General features: G+C 46.9%; 1 protein-coding gene across 2 annotated transcripts in view; it reads left to right on the top strand.

Moving 5' to 3' along the window:
- The window catches only part of kbtbd12 (kelch repeat and BTB (POZ) domain containing 12), a 47876-nt gene extending 26729 nt beyond the window's left edge, over positions 1-21147 (top strand). For both annotated transcript variants that reach the window (XM_080186224.1, XM_080186225.1), the window contains exons 4-6: positions 6122-6272; positions 19289-19486; positions 20774-21147. In XM_080186224.1, the coding sequence (XP_080042350.1) occupies positions 6122-6272; positions 19289-19486; positions 20774-20943 (519 nt within the window). In that variant the 3' untranslated portion in view covers positions 20944-21147. The remainder of the gene's footprint in view (positions 1-6121; positions 6273-19288; positions 19487-20773) is intronic.
- Positions 21148-26661: the final 5514 nt, after the last annotated feature.

Below are 26661 nucleotides of genomic sequence, written 5' to 3'. Positions count from 1 at the left end.
GGAATGTCCTGGATGTGACTCTCTTTCAGGGAATCAGTGCAGTTACAGAGGTCCCCTTCTGGACTGTAGGGGTTTGATGGTTCCCTTCGATGGACACTTTATAAAAGACACCATGTGAAATTCTCTCACTGAGAGACAAAGTGAGGTGTTGGGCAACTCCGGAAGCCCCTGTCCCACTGACTAGGACAGCAATATCCCACACCAGATTCTGCTCTTGGAACCTCATCTATTCTGCACAAGCTGGATGTCAACAACCCAGAGGGAAAAAACTAGCAGCCTCAAGAAGGAATCTGTTCCTTGGTTCAACCAGTCTCTCCACTCCGAGCCCATCACCTGCGAGGTGCCCATTCCACACTTGGACCTCTACCCACCACCTCTGGAGTCTTCATCCATCCCTTTCCAGTAAATGGTGTTGTATCCCTTTGAACCCTTCCCTTGTGACCTTTTCTTGCAGCTTTGTCAGGGTCCAGATTCCCTCCTCTCCGTCTTCCCTCTGCAATAACTCAGAAAGCCCGACTGGAAAGGAACATAGTTTATTACGGAATGCAAAGTGAAAGCACTGCCGTGGTGGACACACACTAGTCCGTGCCTGGGACTACAGGTCACCAGAGGCATCGAGGTGAGCGCACTTGCCTTTATCAGCCAAGGCACAGAATGTAAGAGCAGGGAGGTTATGATGGAGCTTTATAAAACACTGGTTAGGCCACAGCCAGAGTACTGCGTGCAGTTCTAATGGCCACACTGTAGGAAGGATGTGATTGCACTGGAGAGGGTGCAGAGGAGATTCACCAGGATGTTGGATCTGCCTTATAAAGGGTTCAGACAATGAGGAGGCTGCACAATCCCACAGCACAATCCTGTCCACATCGACACTGCTGTGTGGCACTGGGTGGATGGAACCCTTGTACTCCCCAACCCCAGGCACAATACTAATCTGATTCAGTGACACAGGAATGTCCATGGGTCCAGCACCAAGGTGCTGTCCATGAAGACCAGCCTGGTGTGGAGATAGAGGAAGGAACCAGACTGCCAGTCATAGAGTCACAAAGCACAGAAAGTGGCCCTTCGGCCCATCATGTCTGCTTCAGCCATGGAGCACCTATCTATTCTAAGCCTGTTTTCCATCATTTGGTCCACAGCCTTGTATGCTACGGCATTTTAAGTGCTCACCTAAAGCTTTTTAAAGGTTAAAATTTATTCATTAGTGTCACATGTAGGCTTACATTAACACTGCAATGAAATTACTGTGAAAATCCCCTAGTCGCCACACTCCAGTGTCTGTGCAGGTACGCTGAGGAAGAACTTAGCATGTACAATGCATCTAATAAGCATGTCTTTTGGACGCTCCAGATGCTAAATGCTTCTTAAAGGGTTCCTGCCTCCAATACCCTTTCAGGCAGTGAGTTCTAGATTTCCAGGTCACTGAGTGTCTTTAAGACAGAGATAGATAGGTTCTTGATTAATAAGGGGATCGGGGGGTTATGGGGAAAAGGCAGGAGAATGGGGATGAGAAAAATATCAGCCATGGTTGAATGGCGGAGCAGACTCGATGGGCCGAGTGGCCTAATTCTGCTCCTCTGTCTTATAGGAGGGACTGCACCGGCTCACGGTTATCCCAGAACGCAGAAGGATCGGATGTTTTTTTTTACAGCTCAGCACTGAGCTGAAACCATACAGAGAAATAACACTTGTTTTATCTGGCAGCCAACCAATCAGATAGCTACAAATCATCTCAACGTTTCAAAGTCATTCCTTCATGATTACTAAAAAAAAAACACCGTTGATGCAGAACACTGGCCCATTCCAGGATCAGGAAACAGGATGTATCTGTGAATCTGCACAGGTAGTTTCCCTGCGGGGTGGCGCGGTGCCACAGTGGCTAGTCTCACAGCGCCAGGGAGCCGGGTTCGATTCCCGGCCTCGGGTCACTGTCTGCGCAGAATCTGCACATTCTCCCCGTGTCCGCGTGGGTTTCCTCCGGGTGCTCCGGTTCCCTCCCACACTCCAAAGAGGTGCAGGTTCGGTGGACTGGCCGTGCTAAATTGCCCCTTAATACTAGGGGGACTAGCTAGAGTAAGTGCACGGGGTTTATGGGGGATAGGGCCTGGGTGGGATTGTGGTCGGTGCAGTCTCAATGGGCCGAACGGCCTCCTTCTGCACTGTAGGATTCTATGATTCTATGACATCCAGGCCATGCTGGGTGGTGGTGGGGGGGGGGGGGTGGTGGTGGTGGTGTGGGGGGGGGGTGCAGTGACCACCTGTGTTAAAATGGACATATGCTCAGTTGCATTTTTTCCACATTACGTGGCTCTGAACGAGACCTCTGCTCATATAAACATCTTGGAACCGACCCCTGGTTGTTCAGCGCTGTGTGGGACACAATTTCACACTGATAATCCTGGGAGAGAATTGTGTTAATTATACAGCTATGTTATACAACAAGATATTTACAAAACACATGGTGGGTGCGAGGGCGAATCTAATCCCAATGGCATCGTAACAATGTATGCAATCAATGTCGTGAAGCAATTTGTTTATTGTCTTTCTGATGGAAGCGTGCCAATAAAACATAATGCATCAATTCACCCAGTTCCACATAGCAATGTACAAAGATCAGTAAGGTCTGAATGTACAAATACATTCCAAATGCGGAAATCTCCACTGAAATTCTCACTTATGCACTTTTTGCTAATCTTCCTTCTGCAGCTGAAACAAAATAGATGGGACAAACTACCTGGCACTCAGATGGAACTTCATTAAGAGCAGAAGAACATAAGAACCTAAGAACTAGGAGCAGGAGTCGGCCATCTGGCCCCTCGAGCCTGCTCCGCCATTCAATAAGATCATGGCTGATCTTTTCGTGGACTCAGCTCCACTTACCCGCCCGCTCACTGTAACCCTTAATTCCTTTACTGTTCAAAAATTCACATTTCTTTGCCTTAAAAACATTCAATGAGGGAGCCTCAATTCCTTCACTGGACAGGGAATTCCACAGATTCACAACCCTTTGTGTGAAGAAGTTCCTCCTCGACTCAGTCCTAAATCTGCTCCCCCTTATTTTGAGGCCATGCCCCCTAGTTCTAATTTCACCCGCCAGTGGAAACAACCTCCCTGCTTCCATCTTATCTATTCTCTCCATCATCTTATATATTTCTATAAGATCTCCTCTTATTCTTCGAAGACAAGAAACTAATCATGAGACAAGATAATGGTGCGGGGAAGGGCCCGAATTGGGAGGGAGGAGTGCAGGGGACTGACAGAGAGGCAGAGACATAGCCAGTGGGGGGCTGTGGGGGGTTTGGGGAGAGACAGCTGGAATAGGGGACGTAGAGGGACACTGGCCCATTGCTGCATTGTGGGCTGGAGGAGAGGTAGTGGTCAGTTGGTGCATGGGGGAAATGGGGAAGTGGGCTGCATCTTGTTGACAAGACAGTGTGCAAACCCAGAGAAATACTCCTGGCAGGGGTAAATGCCCAATCTTTTTTAGGTTTAAGTTTATTTATTAGTGTCACAAGTAGGCTTCCATTAACACTGCAATGAAGTTACTGTGAAAATCCCCGAGTCGCCACACTCCGGTACCTGTTCGGATACACTGAGGGAGAATTTAGCACGGCCAAAGCATCTGACCAGCATATTTTTGGGACTGTGGGAGGAAACCGGAGCACCCGGAGGAAACCCACGCAGACACGGGGAGAAAGTGCAAACTCCACGCAGACGGTGACCCAAACTAGGAATCGAATCTGGGTCCCTGGCACTGTGCAGCAGCAGTGCTAACCATCATGCCACCATCTGAAGATTAATGTAATTAAAATGAGTGACAGAGTTAGTAATTGAGAGAAAAAGCATTCAGCGATGTTTGCTTTAGCGAAATTGACAGCAGCTGCTATATAAATCCAGCTCCTCTTGGCTGAGAAACACAGATAACTCCGGTGCCAACGCAGAAACTGGCAGTGCCTACTGGATTTCTGATGAGTCCAGTAGAATTACCAGTTCATCTGTCACTTCCAGCTGCCGACTGTACAAAACCAGTTAGAATCATAAAATTACAGCACGGAGACAGGCCCTTCAGCCCAAATTAATCTGTGCCGACCAAAAGGTCCGTCTAATCTAACCCCGTTTGCCTGCATTCGGCTCATGTCCCTCTAAACCTTTCCTATCCACGTATCTGCCCAAATGCCTTTTAAATGTTGTCAGTGTCCCTGCCTCAAACACTGCCTCCGGCAACTCATTCCACACACGTATCACCCGCTGTGTAAAAATGTTGCTCTTCAGGTTCCCATTAATTCTTTCCCCTCTGAACTTAAACCTCTGCCCTCTGGTTCTCGAACCCCCAGCCCTGGGAAAAAGACTGAGTGCACTCACCCTATCCATGCCTCTCATGATCTTATACACCTCTATAAAATCACCCCTCAGTCCCCTACACTCCAAAGGAAAAAGTCCTGGCCTGTCCAGTCTCTCTCTATAACTCAGTCCCTTGAGTCCTGGCAACGTCCTTGTAAATCTCTTCTGCGCTCTCTCCAGTTTAATAACATCTTTCCTACAGCAAGGCGACCAAAACTGAACACAATACTCCAGGTGTGACCTCACCTACGTCCTGTACAACTACAACATAACTTCCCAACTTCTATACTCAATGCCCTGAAGGCCAGCATGACAGAGGCCTTCTTCACTGCCCTATCTACCTGTGACTCCACCTTAGAGAATCATGCACCTGAACTCCGAGGTCTCTCGGTTCCACTGTACACCCTACTTCAGGCTCGTTTGGGTCAGTTCAGGCTCGAACTGGTTTGAACTGTTTTTCCCTTCTGGGACAGGGGGCACCTCTTTCTGCCCAATCTAACCGATGGCACTCAGGCTAGCTTTACAGCATGCCCCGGCTGGCATTGACCAGCTCAGTATTACTCAGGGGTTGGCAATCTGTTTGGGTCCCCTTATTTAAGACAGGATGTAATTGCAATCAGAGTTGAGTCAGAAAAGGCTCACTTGACTGATTTCTGGAGTTGGGAGGGGGAAGAGGGGGGGTTATCCTATGGGGAAAGGTTGGACAGGTTTGGGGCCTGTATCCATTGGAGTTGAGAAGATTAAGAGGTGGTCTTGTGAAAATACATGAGATCCTGAGGGGACCAGACATGGTAGATGCTGAGAGAATGTTTCCCATTGTGAGCGAGACTAGAATTAGGGGAAACAGTTTAAAAATAGAAGGTCGTCCATTTAAAACGATGAGAATTCTTTGTTCTCAGAGGTTCGTGAATCTTTGGAATTACTGTCCCTGGACAATGGTGGATGCTGAGTCATTGACAATGTTCAAGGCTGAGTTGGGCAGACTCCTGGTTGAGAAGGGAGTCAAGGGTTGTGGGAGGCAGTCCGGAAAGTGGAGTTGAAGTCACAACCCAATCAGCCATGATCTTATCTAATAGCAGAGGAGGGATGAGGGGCCGAATGGCCTACTCCCTCCTCCTAATTCATAGATTCAAACTAAGGGTGAGAGTCCTAATCATAGCAACCTTACAGTACAGAAGGAGACCTTTCGGCCCATCGAATCTGCACCGCAACAATCTCGCCTAAGCCCTATCCCCACAACCCCACATAGTTACCCCGCTAACCCCTCTAACCCATACATCCCCGGACACTAAGAGGCAACGTAGCATGGCCAATGCAATTATTCTGTACATCTGTAGACTGTGGGAGGAAACCGGAGGAAACCCTGCAAGACATGGGGAGGACTTGCAAACGCCACATAGACAAGCTAGGAATCGAATCCCGCTCCCTGGAGCTGCGAGGCAGCAGTGCTAACCACTGTGCCACCGTGCCGTTGCCTAATGGCCACGCGATTGGCAACGATTGAGAATTGAGGCTTGCCACTAATCCCTGGGCCATATTTACTGTGCGTTGTCTTCTAATGAACTGCAATTTTGTTGTCTTTTACATTTGCGGTAGGCAGTGGAACAGACTGTTTCCACCAGTATTAACTGGCACGAATTAATGCATTTTCTATCGCCTATCCTTGTATGTATTTATCAACACTAGTGCCACGTTTGATTAATTAGGTTACATTCCCGGGAATATTGATCCCTTTAATGCGCTTCTGATTTCCTGGCTGTCTGTTGTTTTTGTTCTGCAGACAGATTATCCGGATGATGAACCTGATAGACTCAGTAACAGAATGTTCCGCTACAACCCAGGCAGAGATAAATGGACAGAATGTGGGCCCATGGAATTCTCCAAGTATCGTTTCAGTACAGCTGTTCTCAACAATGAGATTTATGTTTTGGGTAAGGAATTGGGGAGGGAGTTGGGTTTGGGAATGGATGGGATTTCCAGCTTTGACACAGCAAGCATTCAAACAATAATGCGCTCGGGCTCTGTTCTCCACATTTAATTTGGGGAAGTGAATTACACTAGCAAGATAGCATTTGTAACTCATCCCTACTTGTCGTATGAGGAACAGTTGAGGACTCTGGCTCTGTACTCATTGGAGTTTAGAAGGATGAGGGGGGGATCTTATTGAAACTTACAGGATACTGCGAGGCCTGGACAGGGTGGACGTGGAGAGGATGTTTCCACTTGTAGGAAGTACTGGAACCAGAGGGCACAACCTCAGACTATAGGGATGATCCTTAAAGTAGAAATGAGGAGGAATTTCTTCAGCCAGAGGGTGGTGAATCTGTGGAACTCTTTGCTGCAGAAGGCTGTGGAGGCCAGGTCATTGAGTGTCTTTAAGACAGAGATAGATAGGTTCTTGAGTAATAAGGGGATCGGGGGTTATGGGGGAAAGGCAGGAGAATAGGGATGAGAAAAAATATCAGCCCTGATTGAATGGCGGAGCAGAGTCGATGAGCCAAGTGGCCTAATTCTGCTCCGCTGTCTTATGGTCTTATGGGTGCCCTGCAACCATTAAGAGTTGACCATAGATAAGACCTGGAATCATGTATTTTTATTCCAATTCAATCCAATCAAGTCCAATTCGGAGCCTCAACAAGTTGAGACATTCTCGATCCAAGCTGATAAGACAGGGCTCTCTCTTCCTGTCTTGGGCTTGATCTACATGATCCAAGCTGATTGGAGTAGGTATAGCTCCTCCTCCAAGGCTTGATCTCATTTGCATCTTTAACCAAAAGGCCAAGATGCCACTTTTAAAAATTGCTTCAAATGAAGCTGAAATGTAACCTGATGACTTCAACCAAGCACAGCATGTCGATACTACGTTTGACCTTAGCCAAAAGGCCGAGAAGTGTGTATTGGTCCAGGTGTATAGAGTAGAGATACTGGATCCCCTTCGCTGAAGTTTGTTTGTCAACCTGCACAGTTTTGATAGGAACCACATTTGTCTGGACTGCCTCTGCACCTATGCAAGCCAATGTCTAATAATTCTACATGGCTGTCTAGGATCGAACTTCACAGTTCAGAAGCTTTGTGATGAATGGTATGGTGCTAGCCTGGAAGAAAATAGTGTATTTGGTCATATACTGGAAGCATTTAACATTCCCTGTCAGGATCCACCCAGACAATCATACTGGGCAGTTGGATAGGTTGGTTTAGGCTTATAAGCAACAAATACAATTATATTGTACACACAGACATCTCAACACATCACCTGATGAGGGTTGGCACTGCTGCCTCACAGCACCAGGGACCCTAAAAGGTCCTAAAAGCAGAAACCAGGGAGCTAGGAAGAAAATTAAGAAATCGGACCCCAAAGGTAGTGATCTCAGGATTACCACCAGTGTCACATGCTAGTCAAAGTAGCGATGAGAGGATATATCGGATAAATATGTGGCTGAAGAGATGGTGTCAGGGGGAATGTTTCAGATTCCTGGGGCATTGGGACCGGTTCTGGGGGAAGCGGGACCTGTACAAATTGGACAGGTTACACCTGGACAGGACTGGGACTGATGTCCTAGGGGGACTGTTTGCTAGGGTGGTTGGGGAGGGTTTAAACTAATATGCCAAGGGGAATGGGAACCTAGGTAAGGAGTCCGAGAAGGAGGGAGCAAGGACAAAATGTGGGGAGAAGGTTCCAATACATCAAAAATCAGGAAAAAGTTAAAAGGAAGGAGAACTCAGGAGATGCTATTAATGGAAGTGTTAGAATTCAAAAAGAAAATACAAAAACTAGCATATGGACACTTTATCTGAATGCTTGTAGCATTCGAAACAAGGTAAATCAGTTGACATCACAAATCATCGTGAACGAGTATGATTTGGTGGCCATTACAGAGACATGGTTGTAGGATGGTCACTACTGGGAGTTGAATATCCAGGGTTATCAAACTGTTCGGAGGGACCGACAGGAAGGTAAGGGAGGTGGTGTTGCTCTGATATTTAAGGATGATATCAGGGTGGTAGTGAGAGATGATATAGGTTCCATGGAAAAAAAGGGTTGAATCCATTTGGGTGGAAATTAGAAATAGTAAGGAAAAAAGTCACTGATAGACGTAATCTATAGGCCACCAAATAATGACATCGTGGTGGAGCGAGAAATAAACAAAGAAATAACGGATGTGTGTAAAAATGGTACAGTAATTATCATGGGGAATTTTAATCTACATATCAATTGGTCAAACCAGGTCAGTCAAGGCAACCTTGAAGAGTTCACAGAATGTATCCACAATAGCTTCCTTGAACTGTATATAATGGAACCAGTAAGGGAGCAAGCTATCCTGGATGTGGTCCTGTGTAATGAGACAGGAATAATTAATTATCTTGTAGTTAGGAATCCTCTTGGAAGAAGCGATCACAGTGTGGTTGAATTTAAAACACAGATGGAGCGTGAGAAGGTAAAATCCAATCCCAGTGTCTTGTGCTTAAACAAAGGAGACTACAAAGGGATGAGAGGAATTGGCTAAGATAGACTGGGAGCAAAAACTTTATGGTGGGACAATTGAGGAACAGTGGAGCAATCTTTCACAGTGCTCGGCAAAAGGTATGTACCAGTGATAAGGAAGGACTGTAGAAAAAGATAATCAGCCATGGGTATCCAAAGAAATAAAGGAGGGCATCAAACTGAAAGAAAATACATACAAAGTGGCAAAGATTAGTGGGAACCTAGAGGCTTGGGAAATCTTTAAAGGTCAACAGAAAGCCACGAGAAAAAGCTATAAAGAAAAAGATGGATTATGAGAATAAACTAGCTCAGAATATAAAAACAGATAGCAAAAGTTTCCACAAATATATAAAAGGAAAAAGGGTGGCAAAGGTAAATATTGGTCCTTTAGAGGACAAGAGGGGTATGTAATAATGGAAATGAGAAAATGGTTGAAGCATTGAACAGGTATTTTGTGTCAGTCTTCACAGACACAAATATCATGCCAAAAATTGATGACAGGAAGGCTATGGCAGGGGAGAACCTGGAAACTATCATTATCACAAAAGAGGTGGAGTTGGGTAAGTTAATGGGGGGCTAAAAGTAGACAAGTCTCCTGGTCATGATGGAATGCATCCCGGGTATTAAAAGATACGTGGCAGGAGAAATAGCAAATGCACTAGTGGTAATTTTCCAAAATTCGCTGGGCTCTGGGGTGGTTCTGGCAGATTGGCAAACAGCAAATGTGACGCCACCATTTAAAAAAGGAGGTAGACAAAAGGCAGGTGACTATAGGCCGGTTAGCTTAACTTCTATAGGAAGGTTTTGGGGACAAAATGAGATGGAGTTGAAGACAGTGTTACAAAACAGCAAGGTTTATCACTTTGCCTTTATTAGTCGGGACATTATAAGATTCAGGGTGTCATGTTGCAGCATTATAAAACTTAGGTTAGGCCGCACTGAGAGTATTGCATTCAGTTCTGGTCACCACATTGCAGGAAGGCTGTGGAGGCTTTGGAGAGGGTGCAGAAGAGATTTACCAGGTTGCTGCCTGGATTTGAGGGTATGAGCTATAAGGAGAGGCTGGACAGACTAGGGCTATTTTCTCTGGAGCGATGGAGGCTGAGGAGAGACCTGATCGAAGTCTATAAAATTCTGAGAGGCACAGATAGGGTTGACAGTCAGAAGCTTTTTCCCAGAGTTGAACTGCCTAATACAAGGGAGCATGCACTTAAGGTGAGAGGGGGAAAGTTCAAAGGAGATGTGAGGGGTAAGTTTTTTACACAGAGAGTGGTAGGTGTCTGGAACGCGCTGCCAGGGGTGGTGGTGGAGGCAGATACAATAGGGGAGTTTAAGGGACTTTTAGACAAGCGCATGAATACACGAGAGATAGAGGGATTTGGAGCAAGGGCAGGCAGAGTTTAATTTGGCCTCATGTTCAGCATAATTAGAAGGAAATTTGGCCGATTGGATAAGTAACTGGCTGTCTCATAGAAGACAGAGGGTAGTGGTAGAGGGAAAATTTTCCGACTGGAGGCCAGTTACCAGCGGTGTACCACAGGGGTCAGTGCTGGGTCCTCTGCTATTTGTGATTTTTATCAATGACTTGGAAAAGGGGGCTGAAGGGTGGGTCAGCAAATTTGCTGATGACACCAAGATTGGTGGAGTAGTGGTAGAGTAATGAGGTGGAAGGCTGTTGCAGGCTGCAAAGAGACATTGATAGGATGCAGAGCTGGGCCGAAAAATGGCAGATGGAGTTTAACCCTGATAAGTGCGAGGTGATTCATTTTGGTAGGACAAACCCTTGAATGCGGATTTCAGGGTCAACGGCAGGGTTCTGAGGAATGTGGAGGAAGAGAGAGGTCTTGGGGTTCATATCCACAGATCTCTGAAGGTTGCCACTCAAATCGATTGAGCCGTGAAGAAGGTTTATAGTGTGTTAGCTTTTACTACTAGGGGGTTTGAGTTTAAGAGCCGTGGGATTATGCTGCAACTATATTGGACCTTGGTGCGATCACATTTGGAATATTGTGTGCAGTTCTGGTCACCTCACCATAAGAAGGATGTGGAAGCATTGGAGAGAGTGCAGAGGAGATTTACCAGGATGCTGCCTGGTTTGGAAGGTAGGTCTTATGAGGAAAGGTTGAGGGAGCTGGGGCTTTTCTCTTTAGAGCGGAGGAGGATGAGAGGCGACTTAATAGAAGTTTATAAGATGATGAGAGGGATAGATAGAGCGGACGTGCAGAGACTATTTCCTCGGGTGGATGTAGCTGTTACTAGGGGACACAACTATAAGGTTCATGGTGGGAGATATAGGAGGGATACCCGAGGTAAATTCTTTACTCAGAGAGTGGTTGGGGTGTGGAATGCACTGCCTGCTGTGATAGTGGAGTTGGACACTTTAGGAACTTTCAAGTGGTTATTGGACAGGCACATGGAGCACTCCAGAATGATAGGGAGTGAGATAGCTTGATCTTGGGTTCAGACATAGCTCGGCACAACATTGAGGGCTGAAGGGCCTGTCCTGTGCTATACTGTTCTATGTTCTATGTTCTATAACATTGTAGGCCAAAGGGCTGTACTGTTCTATGTACTATGAAGGAAGAGTGTTTGGAATGGGGGCGGGGGCCTCTGGGTGCTTGAGGAACAAGGAAAGGAAGGCGAAACAGCGAAGGGCACAAAAAAAGGTTGTTGACGCAGAGATAAATTGGAGGCTGGAGATGAAAGAAAGGTCACCCAATAAACAATTAAGCCTTTTTATGAAGTGAAAGAATTCTAAAGCGGGTGGAACGTACTTTGATGAGTATTCAATGAAAATCTCACCACATCTCTGTAGAGTTCAACAACTGTGCTAATCTGTACAGTTCCCATTTGACGAAACGCCTTCATGCATTTGTAGCAGTTCTCACTGCTGATTAAAGTACATCGCTTGTAACAGGGACCTCACTTTTGGAGGATGTCCAAATGTATCTCAATTGCCTTGGCATTTATTGAACAATCAAAGCCTTTCTTACTTTGATTTCCTATGTCCTGGGAAGGAAAAAAACACACACAGTCAAGTACATTTGAGTTGAATGCAGCTGTCAAGAACAGAACTGTCCTGTGTGGTATCTGTGGGGAACTGCGAGTAATGGGGGCTTATTTTAATACCCTAAGGCCACAAAATGAACTATGTCCCGCACTGTCCCACAGTCAGCAGATTCTGGGTGTAATCATCTGCAATTTATGGAGCTCTGAAGATACAAACAAAAACTGGAGAAGGGGTTAATTGTACATTGAGTTTGTACTCCATTTGTTAAAAAGGTATTTTTAACCATGTTTCCTTGAGAACTGGAATTCCTGAGGCCAAAAACATCTGTTCAACATCAGTACCAGAAGACAAGTTCCGCTCTGAAAACTGTACGGGGGCAGTGGAGAAGCTTCAAGGAAAAATGAAGCAGGATTCCACCGGAACTGACAACTTCTATTTATCAGGAAAGGTTGGGCAGGCTGAGTCACTTTTCTCCCTTGCAATGAGGAGACCGAGGAATGGCCTGTTGGAGGTCTTCAAGAGACAGGAAGATAGTGGTTCCACCTACAGATGAGGCCAGAACTCAAAGTCCTAAATATAACTAACAAATCCAATTGAGAATTCCGGAATAATGTCTGTACTCAGAGAATAATTAAGATGTGGAACTTGGGAGCGGCAGGTGCGAATAACATAGAAGTGTTTAAGGGAAACTGGATTAACACATGAGAGGGAAATGAATAGAAGGATATAAAGAAGGGTGGGAGGGAGCTCATGTGGAAGATAAGACCATAAGATGTAGGAGCAGAATTCGGCCATTCAGCCCGTCGAGTCTGCTCTGCCATTCAATCACGGCTGATATGATTCTCATTCCCATTCTTCAGGGCTGGCAGTTTGAATAATCTCAATGGCTGATCATCCACAGCTTTCTGGGGTCGAGAGCTCCGAAGATTTACAGTCTTCGGAATTAAGAAATGTCTCCTAATTTCAATCCTGAATGGCCAAACTCTGAATCTGAGGCTGTGTCCCTTCATTCCAGCCTGTCTCGCCGCAGGGAAACAACCCCCCAGCATCCAACCTGTCAAACCCTCACTAAATGTTATACATTTCAGACTGGTCACCTCAGTCTCTGAAACTCCATAAAATGCATTTGATTTGACTTATTATTGTCAGATGTATTAACATACAGTGAAAAGTATTGTTTCTTGCGCGCTATACAGACAAAACATACCGTTCATAACGAAGGAAATGAGAGATTGCAGAATGTAGTGTTACAGTCATAGCTAGGGTGTAGAGAAAGATCAACTTACTACATGATAGGTCTATTCAAAAGTCTGACAGCAGCAGGGAAGAAGCTGTTCTTGAGCCGTTTGGTACGTGACCCCAGACTTTTGTATCTTTTTCCCAACGGAAGAAGGAGTGGAAAAGAGAATGTCCGGGGTGCGTGGGGTCCTTAATTTTGCTGGCTGCTTTGCTGAGGCAGTGGGAAGTATAGACAGAGTCAATGGGTGGGAGGCTGGTTTGCGTGATGGACTGGGCTATGTTCATACATTTGTAGTTCCTAGTGGTCTTGGGTAGAGCAGAAGCCATACCAAGCTGTGATACAACCAGAAAGTATGCTTTCTGTGGTGCATCTTAAAAGATTCTTGGTGAGATTCTCTGGTAGCAGAGAGCAGCAGACTTGCCGAATTTCCTTAGCCTCCCGAGAAAGTGGAGGCGTTGGTGTGCATTTCCCCCATCTCTCTGTATAGGGCAACTCTCTCACCCAAGAATCAGGAGGAGGTAAGCTAGGGGAGGCACAAAAGTGTGGTTTGGGAGTGGCTTTTGAAAGACAGAAGGAAGAGGGTCAGAACGTGAATATACGAGTGTCGGTGGTGGGGCTTGCTGAGTAGGAAATGTTGGAGAACGGAAACATAACAAGGCCAAGGAGGGAAAACTAAGACAAGTTTGGAAGCTTGATGAGTGTGTGGTGTCATAATTCTCTGCTCATTTAGGGAATAAAGGAGAAACACGGAACTGGTCTTTCCTTGACACAGGTTTGTTCATAAAATCCTGAGATCACGGCGACAGAATCCCTTCCTCCTCTCATCTCCACCCTCCCAAAAGGAGGAAACCAGTTCTTATATATACTGCAGAATAATGCCCTAACCTTTCCCCATTGAGTAACAGCTGCTCTCAGTTACAGCTAGAGCAAACACTTCATCATGACAGGATTGCAACTTTTAACATGCACTGCTTTGTGCATGAGATAGGCTGCAGAACACTGCCTCACAGCACCAGGGACCCAAGTTCAATTCCCGGCTCGGGTGACCGTCTGTGCGGAGTCTGCACGTTCTCCTCATGTCTGCGTGGGTTTCCTCCGGGTGCTCCGGTTTCCTCCCACAGTCCGAAAGACATGCTGGTTAGGTGGATTGGCCATGCATACCTGCCCCTTAGTGTCCAAAAATGTGTAGGTTAGGGGGATTAGTGGGGTTACAGAAATTGGGTGTGGGTGGGCTGCGCTGTTGGGGAATTGGTGCAGACTTGATGGGCTGAATGGCCTGCTTCTGCAGTGTATGGATTCTATCATTCTATGATCCTATGCCGGCACTGAGATATATGAGCTATGTAGGATATGATGATATCCCAAAGCATTTCACACCATGGAATAAATGGCGTGGAGGGGGGGTGCATAGGGCAATGTCACTGGGCAAGAAACCTAGCAGCACAAGCTGATCATTTGGCAACATGGGTTCAAATGGCAGCTGGTGGAACATAGGTTTATTTAATTAATAAAAACTCTGGAACTGAAAGCCAGTCTCAGTAATTTTAAGTTTATTTAATAGTGTCACAAGTAGGCTTACATTAACACTGCAATGAAGTTACTGCGAAAGTCCCCCAGTCACCCCACTCCAGCACCTGTTCGGGTACACTGAGGGAGAATTTAGCGTGGCCAATGCGTCTTAACCAGCGCATCTTTTCGGACTGTGTGAAGAAACTGGAGCACCCGCAGGAAACCCACGCAGACACGGGGAGAATGTGCAGATTCCACACAGACAGCGACCCGAGCCGGGAATTGAACCCGGGTCCCTGGCGCAGTGAGGCAGCAGTGCTAACCACTGTGCCACCATATCTGTGAAATTATCATCGATTGTCATAATAACCCATCAGGTTCATTAACGTCCGTTAAAGGGAAGGAAAATCTGCCCTCCTTACCCGGTCTGGCCCACATGTGACTCCAGAACCCTTAACCGCCCTCCGAAATGTCCTTGCGAGACACTCAGCTCATGGGCAATCAGGGATAGACAACAAATGCTGCCTTTGGCTGTGAGGCCCAGACTCCTTTTTAAAGGAGATGTACAAGGCAGATTTTTTTACACAGAGAGTAGTGGGTGCCTGGAACTCGTTGCCAGGGGATGTAGTGGAAGCGGATACGGTAGTGACTTTTCAGGGACATCCTGGCAAGTACATGAATAGGATGAGAATAGAGGGATATGGTCCCCGGAAGGGTAAGTTCAGTCGGGCAGCATGGTCAGTGCAGGCTTGGAGGGCCGAAGGGCCTGTCCCCTGTGCCGTAATTTTCTTTGTTCTTTGTCCTTTGAACATGGAAGAGTGAGTTAGTGTACGGGAGTGGAGGACTTTGATGCGAGACTATCGAATGGTTTAATGGGCCGAAGGGCCTTTATGGGTTCCGGTCTTCCTCGGTTGCCTTTTTGCAGGAACCGCCAGGCCGCTGGGGGAAGACGACGTGGTTTCCCCTCCTGGGGCTCTGCAATTAGAAACACGCACAGCAAGGGACTGGCCAGCTTTCTGCCCGCTGTTTCAGATTAGCATAAAATTGAGGCAACAGAGAAAAGACTGCAGCGATTTCAGGAGCCCAACAGTTGACGGGCAGCATACAAACTGTGAACTAAATCTGCGCAGCCCTGCTTTGATACAACGATTGAATCAAGCTGGTTAATGCGCGTGAATATTCAATTGTTCGCGCCTGCCAAACTGGCAGGGTCCAGACAATCTGTGTTGATATGACATGACAGAGCCATCACACTAACACGGGCTGCCAAATACGAGTATCATTTAAGCTGTCACAATCACTTTTAATCCATCATGTAACTGATTGATTGAATTCACAGATACTGGGGTGGAGGAGGGAGGGAAATCCTTTTGCAAAATATCAATTTGTTCTATTTCCTTGCCCCCCACCCCCTCCAGGTTTCCCAAACTCAGTTTATCGCTTCGAATTAATAGCGGGCTTAAAAGAAAAGAGAAAGGAAAGACTTGCATTTATTTTGCAGCTTTCGTGACTTCTAGGTACTTATTTTTATTTGTTCACGGGACGGGAGAATTACTGGCTAGTCCACCATTCATTACCTATCCCTAATTGCCCTTGGGAAGGTGATGGTGAGCTGTCTTCTCGAAGTGTTGCAGCCCCTGTGGTGTCCTGAACAGGGCCAGGGAGATAAATTGTGTGCCCTGGTGCTGCTCCTGTTTCTGTGGGTCCCTTATTCTTCCCAACAACCCCCCCCCAACCAACTTTAACCCCCTCCCTCCAACCACCCCAAACATGCAGGATACTTACAAGATTCACCAATCAGTCACCAAGTAGCCACAGAAAGATAGTAAAATGAGGACACCTACTGTTGGCATCTGGTTAGAAATAATGTCCCATATATATGCATCATAGAATCCCTACAGGGCAGAAAGAGGCCATTTGGCCCATTGAGTCTGCACCCACCACAATCCCACCCAGGCCCTATCCACATAACCACATGCATTTACCCCAGCTAGTTCCTCTGATACAAAGGGGCAATTTAGCATGGACATCCCACCTAAGCCGTACATCTTTGGAGTGTGGAAGGAAACTGGAGCACCCGGAGGAAACCCACGCAGACACGGGGAGAATGCGCAGACTCCGCATAGACAGTGACCCCGAGGCCGGAATAGAACCTGGGTCCCTGGCACTGTGAGGCAGCAGTGCTAACCACTGTGCCGCCCCCTCATTAATATTGAGGGCAGCAATGATATAATACAGTGTTAGTGTGTGTGCATCCTATATGTGATCCCACTATGATTTTTAAACAAACCAGAGGGCAGAAGAGGCTCTTTCTGCTCCTGGCTGTGAAGGGCACAGGTGGAGGCCATCTGTTTGATAGAGTGTGAAATACCTGGCTGCCATCTCAGGGTCAGGAACAGGAGATTCAGAGGGGATTTGAGAAAACATTTTTTCACGCAGGGGATGATAGGAATCTGGAGTGCGCTGCCTGGGAAGGGAGTGGGGGCTGGAGGCTTTACAATCTTTAAAAGGTATTTAGACGAATACTTGAAACATCATAACATTCAAGGATATGGGACAAGTGCTGGAAAATGGGATTAGCGCAACTTTGGTGGTCATTATTGTCAGTGTAGACCGTAGTGACATGGGGGGAATTATTTTTAATTTCATGAACTAATCCCCTGACACTAAGGAGCAAGTTAGCATAGCTAAGCAACCTAATCCGTGCGCATCTTTGGAGGAAACTGAAGTACCTGGAGGAAACCCACACAGACACGGGGAGAACATGCAGACTCCACACAGACAGTGACCCGAGGCCAGAATTGAACCTGGGTCCATGGCGCTGTGAGGCAGCAGTGCTAACCACTGTGCCACCATCTCAGGCAACTCCCACATAACTCTGCACACCAGCATTTCCTGATGCGTGCCTTATCTATCCGGTCTCCAACAGTCCAGCGAACAGAAAGCTTAAACATAAGAACATAAGAAATAGGAGCAGGAGTAGGCCATCTAGCCCTTCGAGCCTGTCCCGCCATTCAATAATATCATGGCTGATCTGTCGCTGCTCAGTTCCACTTTCCCGCATTCTCCCCATAACCCTTAATCCCCTCTCTTATCAAAAACCCATCAACCCGCGTCTTAAAAATATTTAGCGAGGCAGCCTCCACCACTTCAACGGGCAGAGAATTCCAGAGATTCACCACCCTTTGAGTGAAGAAGTTCCTCCTCAACTCCGTTCTAAACCGCCCCCCTTTTATCTTGAGGCTGTGCCCCCTAGTCCTACTGTGCTTGTCTCGATGTAAATTGTTCTTTGAAAGACACAAGCTCAGTGGGCAGAATGATTTTGATTTATTATTGTCACATGTATTAACATACAGTGAAAAGTATTGTTTCTTGCACGCTGTACAGACAAAATATATCGTTCACAGAGAAGGAAAGGAAAGAGTGCAGAATGTAGTGTTACAGTCATAGCTAGGGTGTAGAGAAAGACAAACTTAATGCGAGGTAGGTCCATTCAAAAGTCTGACGGCAGCAGGGAAGAAGCTGTTCTTGAGTCAGTTGGTACGTGACCTCAGACTTTTGTATCTTTTTCCCGACGGAAGAAGGTGGAAGAGAGAATGTCCGGGGTGCGAGGGGTCCTTAGCTATGTTGGCTGCTTTTCCGAGGCAGCGGGAGTGCAGACAGAGTCAATGGATGGGAGGCTGGCTTGAGTGATAGACTGGGCTTCTAAGCTGTACTATGATGAGGACCTGGATGAGGAAGTGGAGGGATGGGTAAGTAAGTTCGCTGATGACACTAAGGTCGGTGGTGTTGTGGATGGTCTGGAAGGATGGCAAAAGTTGCAGCAGGACATAGATAGGATGCAGGACTGGGCGGAGAAGTGGCAGATGGACTTCAACGCGGATAAATGCGTAGTCGTCCATTTTGGCAGAACCAACGGGATGAATGAGTACACTATCAAGGGCAGAAGTCTGAGTAGTGTTGAAGAGCAGAAGGATCTAGGGGTCCGGGTCCACAGGACTCTTAAATCGGCCTCGCAGGTGGAGGAGGTGGTCAAGAAGGCGTATGGTGTACTGGCCTTCATTAATCGAGGGATTGAGTTTAGGAGTCGGGAGGTAATGCTGCAACTTTATAAGACCCTTGTCAGGCCTCATTTAGAGTATTGTGCGCAGTTCTGGTCGCCTCACTATAGGAAAGATGTAGAAGCTATTGAGAGGGTACAGAGGAGATTTACAAGGATGTTGCCTGGACTGGGAGGCATGCCTTATGAAGTTAGGTTGAGGAAGCTGGGACTCTTTTCCCTGGAGAGACGAAGGTTGAGAGGCGACCTGATAGAAGTTTACAAAATGTTGAGAGGAATAGATAGGGTGGACTCTCAGAGGCTATTTCCCCGGGTTGAAATGGTTGCTACGAGAGGACACAGATTTAAGGTACAGGGAGGGAAGTTCAGAAGTGATGTTAGGGGTAAGTTTTTCACTCAGAGGGTGGTGAGTGAATGGAATCGGCTGCCGTCAGTGGTGGTGGAGGCAAACTCGCTGGGGTCTTTTAAAAGACTTCTGGATGAGTATATGGGGTTTAATGAGATTGAGGGTTATAGCTAGGTCTGTAGGTTGGTAGGTGTTGATGTGATCGGCGCAACTCGTGGGCCGAAGGGCCTGTTTGTGCTGTAGTGTTCTATGTTCTATGATCCTATTGAATTTATGTACTTTATAATTCTTAATTGAAGGTGGGATTGGCTGCTCTGGTGTTGACCGAGGCCAGGCCAGGAGGTGTTTGGATACTGTTGAGATCTACAATCCAGACGGAGATTTCTGGAGGAATGGACCTCCATTGCCAATGCCAATTCTCTCACTCCGAACCAATTCCACCAATGCTGGTGTGGTGGATGGGAAGCTGTATGTCTGTGGAGCATTTCGTGGCGCAGGTACGGAAAGCTTCAATGAGTTATTTATTGGACTGACACTGATCCGGTCAGATTGAAAAACTGAGGACGAGTTAGAGAAATAGGCTTCAGGACAGGTGCTAAACACTTTGATCAAAAAGGCTGGTTTTAGACTGTGTCTTAAAGGCAGGGAGAGACGCGAGAGATTGTAGCGAGGGAATTCTAGAGCTTAGGGCTTAGACTAAAGGCATGAACGTCCATGATGGGAAGGTTCAAATTGGGATGATAGGCCAGCATTGGAGGAACGCAGAGATTTTGGATGGTTGTGGGGCTGGAGGAGATTACAGAGGTCAGGAAAGGGGGTAAGACCATGGAGGGATTTGAACGTGAAAGGAAAAATTTTAAAATCAATGGACTGGGAGGTAGATATGATGATCGCGAACACTGGGGTTCATGGCTAAACAGGACAATTTGGGATGCGGGCAGCAGAGTTTTGGATCAGCCCAGGTTTATGAAGGGTGGAAGGTGAAAGGTCGGGAGAGCATGAGAATAGTGAAGTCTGGAGGTTAAAAGAAAAGACACGGGTCGTTTCTTCAACAACAGAAATGCTGAGAGGGATTTTTTTGATTCATTCGTGGAGCATGAGCGTCGCTGGCTGGCCAGCATTTATTGCCCATCTCTAGTTGCCCTTGACAAGGTGGTAGTGAGCTGCCTTCTTGAACCGCTGTAGCCCACATGCTGTGGGTTGACCCACAATGTCGTTAGGGAAGAAATTTCAGGATTTTGACCCAGTGACTGCGAAGGAACGGCGATATATTTCCAAGTCGGGATGGTGAGTGGCTTGAAGAGGAAGTTGCAGGTAGTTCCCATGTATCTGCTGCCCTTGTCCTTCTAGATGGAAGTGGTTATTATACAAATAGACATTGGAGATGGGGAGGGGGTGGGTCAGTCAGCTCAGTTGGTGGGATATTGGGGAGTCGGACACCCAGTTGGCTGGATGACTGCTTTGTAATGCGAGACCAATGCCAACAGTGGGGGTTCAATTTCCCAACCTTGCCCCTCGCCTGAGGTGTGGGCATCCCCAGGTTAAAGCACCACCACTCAGCTCTCCCACACAAAGGGAAGAGCAGCCTATGGTCATCGGGAACTATGGAGACTTTACCTTCATTGGACAATTTAGGCACTTCCCGAACTGTGAGAGGCTCAGAATGCTTAGAATAAAGACTACACTGCCATACCCAATAGAATATTTGAAAACAAGTCCCTCAGTTATAACATTGCCTTTTGCCGTTGTACAGACATTGCATTTCATTATCTTCCTCTTCTTAGATCGACATGAAGTCATTGTCAAAGATATCCTGGAACTGGACCCTTGGGAGAACGTGTGGAATGTAGTGGCCCACGATGTCCTCATGCATGACAGCTACGATGTCTGTCTGGTCGCAAGGCTCAACCCCAGAGACCTCATTCCACCACCTCCCGACCTGGTGGGACAGTGAGTGAGGAGTGAGGCAGGTTTGGACTCTTTAAGCTTGGCTGTGGCTCAGTGGTTATCGCTCTCACTTGCGCATCAGAGGTTTGCGGGTTCGAGTCCCCAATCCAAAACCTTCAACATAAAAGCAGCACCAAATCTCCCAGTGTAACACTGAGGGGGTGCTGCACTGTCGGAGGTGCAACTTTCCGAACACAGGACGAATTTTCCCAGGAATCGTAGTAGGATGGACAATACTATGCAAACCGGGGAGGGATTTTCCGGTCTTGGGGCAAGCGTAGCTGGAAAATCCCGCCCGAGATTCCAAACCGGAGACTTTACCTCTCCTCTGAGGTGCATGTAAAGCATCCAATGACACATTCTGAAGAAGAGCGGAAGGGAAACTCCTGGATCTCTTGGTCAATATTTATCTCTCAACCAAAATACTGGATACAGATTATCTCCTCATTATGACATTGCTGTAAATTTAAATGTATTTAAAGGGCTTCTCCCACATGTTACAGAAGGAGTACAGCAAAGGTTTACCAGGCTGATTCCTGGGATGGCAGGTCTATCGCACAAGGAGAGTCTAAGTCGGCTAGGGTTGTATTCACTGGAGTTTAGAAGAGAGAGAGGGGATCTCATAGAAACTTATAAAATTCTAACAGGGTTAGACAGGGTAATTCAGAAAGAATGTTCCCGATGGTGGGGGAGTCCAGAACTAGGGGTTATAGTTTGAGGATAAGGGGGAAACCTTTTAGAGCTGAGGTGAGGAGAAATTTCATCACCCAGAGGGTGGCCAATGTGTGGAATTCACTCCCACTGAAAGTAGTTGAGGCCAAAACATTGTGTGATTTCAGGAAGAAATTAGATATAGCCCTTGGGGCTAAAGGGATCGAGGGATATGGGGGAAAGGGGGGGAATCAGGATATTGAATTTGATGATCAGCTATGATCAAGATGATTGGTGGAGCAGGGTAGAAGGGCTGAATGGGATCCTAGGTAAAGTGGCACATCAGATCGAAATTGGCAGAGAGGCAGGAAGCAGAGGGTGACGGGAGAGGGATGTTTCTGTGATGGGAAGTCTGTTTCCAGTGGGACACTGCAGGGCTCAGTGCTGGGGGCATTGCTATTTGTGACGTCGTTAGTGTGCGCTTAAACTGGACCAGATGCCGGGCAACACGACAGCTCAGTGACTGTCACTGTTTGCTGTGCAGACACACGGATTTGGGTCGGTGTCTGTGGGAGTTTGCGCATTCTCCCCGTGCTTGCGTGGGTTTTCTCCCGGTGCTCCGGTTTCCCCCCACACCCCAAAGATGTGCTCTTAGGCTGATTGGTGTAATAAATTGTCCCTAAATTAGTTTTCCCTCAATGTGGAATGCCATAAGCATAGACAAGGGTGATGGGTGGAGGGGGGGACCCGTAATGTTAAAATGGCGGCACGGGCTCGTTGGGCCGAAGGGCCTGTTTCCCAGGCTATTTTGTTCTTTGTTCTTTGATGCACACTAATGATTTGGACTGAAATGAAGGGGGAATGATCTAGAAGTGCACAGATGACATGTACATTGTTAGGGTGGTAAATAGTGGGGCGGATAGCCAGAGACTGCAGGAGGATATTAATGGACCTGGTCAGGTGGACAGAGCAGTGGCAAATGGAATTCAACCTGGAAAAGCGTGAGGTAATGCATTTGGGGAGAACTAACAAGGCCAAAGGAATAGACAATGGATGGTAGGACCCTAGAAAGATCAGAGGAACCTTGGGCTACATATTCACACATTCCTTCAGGCAGTAGGAAAAGTAGATAAGGTGAAGGAGGCATATGCCTTTATTAGCCAAGGCATAGAATACAGAAGCAGGGAGGTCATGCTGGAACTGTGAGAAACAGTGGTTAGGCCCGTACTGTGTACAGTCTGGTCACCACACTATCGTACGGTTGTGGTTGCGCTGGAGAGGCTGCAGAGGATATTTAACAGGATACTGCCTGGTCTGGAGGGTCTGAGCCATGAGGAGAGATTGGATAGGCTGGGGCTGTTTTCCTTGGAGCAGCGAAGGTTGACAGGAGACCCGATAGAGGTGGATAAAATTACGAGTGGCACAGATAGGGTGGGTAGGAAGGTATCTTTTTCATTCGTAGAGGGGACAATGACCAGGGGGCAGGGATTTATGGTAGAATGCTCAGAGAGTGAGAATCTGGAATTCTCTGCCTGAAAGGGGAGTAGAAGTAGAAAGTCTGATACATTTAAGAAATACTTAGATATTCACGTGCACTGTCATAACTTCTAGGGATATGGGCTGAGCACTGGTAAATGGGATTGTGTAGACAGATCTTTATTGACCAATATGGACAAAATGGGCCGAATGGCCTCCTCTGTGCTGTAACAGCCTCTGGATCGTTAACAATGGGAAGTAGTGGCCAGGGGATCTGTTTGATTGAATGGTGGCTGAGGGGTCAATATTAACAGTGAGGATAACTCACCTGTTCTTCTAAAAGTTGTGGCCACGGGATCTTTTACACCCATCTGAGAGACGATTATTTTATTGATTTATTTATTAGCATCACAAGTAGGCTTACATTCACACTGCAATGAAACTACTGTGAAAGCCCCCGAGTCGCCACACTCCGGTGCCTGTTCGGGTACACTGAGGGAGAATTTAGCATGGCCAATGCACCCTAACCAGCACATCTTTCGGACTGTGGGAGGAAACCGGAGCACCCGGAGGAAACCCACGCAGACACAAGGAGAACGCGCAGCCTCCACATAGACAGTGACCCAAGCTGGGCATTGAACCTGGGACCCTGGCGTTGTGAGGTAGCAGTGCCAAACACTGTGCCATCAACATTTTATCTGAAGTACCAATTTTGTTCATTTCTCAGAGTGGAGTTTGAACCCATAACCTCCCGATGAGGTGAGAGTGCAGCTCACTCAGTCCTTGCTGGTGTTAGATTGAAGAGGACAAGTTTACAATTTAAGAACATAAGAAATAGGAGGAGTAGGCCATCTAGCCCTTCGAGCCTGCCCCGCCATTCAATAAGATCATGGCTGATCTGTCGCTGCTCAGTTCCACTTTCCCGCTTTCTCCCCATAACCCTTAATCCCCTCTCTTATCAAAAACCCATCAACCCGCTTCTTAAAAATATTTAGCGAGGCAGCCTCCACCACTTCAACGGGCAGAGAATTCCAGAGATTCACCACCCTTTGAGTGAAGAAGTTCCTCCTCAACTCCGTTCTAAACCGCCCCCCTTTTACCTTGAGGCTGTGCCCCCTAGTCCTACTGTCTTTTTTGAGTGGGAAGAGTCTCTCCACCTCTATCCTATCCATCCCATTCATCATCTTATATGTCTCAATGAGATCTCCCCTCATTCTTCTAAACTCTAACGAGTACAAGCCCAGTTTATTCAGCCTCTCCTCATAGCTCAACCCCCTCAACTCCGGTATCAGCCTAGTAAACCTCCTCTGCACTCCCTCCAAGGCCAAAATATCTTTGCGCAGGTGCGGCGCCCAAAACTGCACACAGTACTCCAGCTGCGGCCTCACCAACGCCCTATACAGCTGCAGCAAGACCTCCCTACTTTTATATTCAATCCCCCTCGCTATGAAGGCCAGCATCCCATTTGCCTTCCTGACCACCTGCTGCACCTGCAAGCTGGGTTTTTGCGACTCATGCACAAGGACCCCGAGGTCCCTCTGCACCGTCGCCTGCTGCAGTTTTTCTCCACGTAAGTAACAGTCCTTCCTACCATTCTTCCTACCAAAGTGGACCACCTCACACTTGCCAACATTAAATTCCATTTGCCATTTCCTGGCCCATTCGCCCAGCCTATCTAGATCCTTCTGCAGACTCCCCACACCCTCTGCACAATTTGCCGTTCCCCCAATCTTGGTGTCATCAGCAAATTTCGACACCCTACACTCGGTTCCCTCCTCCAGATCATCTATATAAATGGTAAAAAGCTGAGGCCCCAGCACCGACCCCTGAGGCACTCCACTAGTCACCATCCGCCAATCCAAATAGCACCCATTAACCCCCCACTCTCTGCCTCCTATTTGACAGCCAATCCTCTATCCACGCTAACACCCTACCCCCAACTCCATGTCCCTCGACCTTCTGCAATAACCTCGTGAGGTATTTTGTCAAACGCCTTCTGAAAATCCAGAAAGACCACATCCACCGGCTCTCCTCTATCCACCGCCCTAGACACATCCTCATAGAACTCCAGTAAATTTGTCAGACACGACTTCCCTTTAATGAAACCGTGCTGCGTCTGCTCTATCAAGCAATTCCCTTCAAGATGCCTCGCAATTTCCTCCTTAATGACAGATTCTAACATTTTACCTACCACAGACGTTAAACTAACCGGCCTATAATTCCCCGCCTTTTGCCTGGCACCCTTCTTAAACAACGGCGTAACATTAGCTGTTTTCCAATCATCCGGCACTTCCCCGGAATCCAGCGACGTCTGGAAAATAACCACCAAGGCATCCACTATCACCTCCGCCATTTCTTTCAGAACCCTCGGATGCATTCCATTTGTTGGGTTTAAATCTGACCTGAGACACTGGACTATTGCTAATTGATTACCGATGAAGAGTCAGCCTTACACCCTGCACTGAATCGTATTTCTGGAAGAATTTTTGCATTAAATCTATTGATATTTTAGATTACCTAAATCTAGAGGTAAACATTAGTGGATGAAGGTTCCTTTAACCTCAGACCTGGAACTTTGCTGTCCACCCAATTGGGCTCAGAATTTGAACAATTCTTTAGTACTGTTAGCAGTTTTTGACAGCAGCACACATTCTCCATTTGCAGAAGGTCAATGTTTCTGTAAGTTTCTAATGCTTACTATTAGTACAATTTATTGAACCCTCAATATAATTTGAAGTTAATATCAAATACACAGCATTGAAACAGGCCATTCGGTCCAGCCAGTCCAGGCTAGCATTTATGTTCTGCTTGAGCCTCTTCCTGCCTTTCCTCATTTTATTCAATCATTAGAACTCTCTCCTCCTCCCTCATAATGTTTATTAAACTCCAGATCCAAACTGTACCTGCCCTCTGAAATGGCTGAGCAAGCCACTCAGTTCAAGGGTACCAAATGCTGGCCTTACCAGGGACGCCCACGTCCCATGAAAGAATTGTTAAAAAAGTTCAGCAATCTATTGCAATGCCTCTCATAAAGCATTTGTATGTCAAGGTTCATTCATCATCCAGTGGCTTAATGGATGGAGAGAAAGTTTGAGGATCTATTTTGTATGAAGTCCTCAAGCTATAAAATCTACAAAACTTTGCCAATAATAGAAACATAGAAGATAGGAGGAGGCCATTTGGCCCTTCGAGCCTGCTCCACCATTCATCACCATCATGGCTGATTGTCCGACTCAATAGCCTAATCCTGCTTTCTCCCCATGACCTTTGATCCCATTCGCCTCAAGTGCTATATCCAGCCGCCTCTTGAATACATTCAATGTTTGGCATCAACTACTTCCTGTGGTAATGAATTCCACAGGCTCGCCACTCTTCACCAGGTGAAGAAATGTCTCCTTATCTCCATCCTAAGTGGTCTACCCAGAATCCTCAGACAGTGACCCCTAGTTCTGGACTTCCCCCACCATCGGGAACATCCTCCCTGCATCTACCCTGTCTAGTCCTGTTAGAACTTTATAAGTCTCTGTGAGATCCCCCCTCATTCCCTTTTGGAATTTAATGTTGGCAAGTGCGAGGTGGTCCACTTTGGTAGGAATAA

This window comes from Carcharhinus amblyrhynchos, chromosome 3 (genome assembly GCF_965287045.1).
Source record: "Carcharhinus amblyrhynchos chromosome 3, sCarAmb.v2.hapA, whole genome shotgun sequence".
Lineage (NCBI taxonomy): Eukaryota > Metazoa > Chordata > Chondrichthyes > Carcharhiniformes > Carcharhinidae > Carcharhinus > Carcharhinus amblyrhynchos.
The sequence above is the reverse complement of the archived record's forward strand: the minus strand, read 5'-3'. Positions and strand labels throughout refer to the sequence as shown.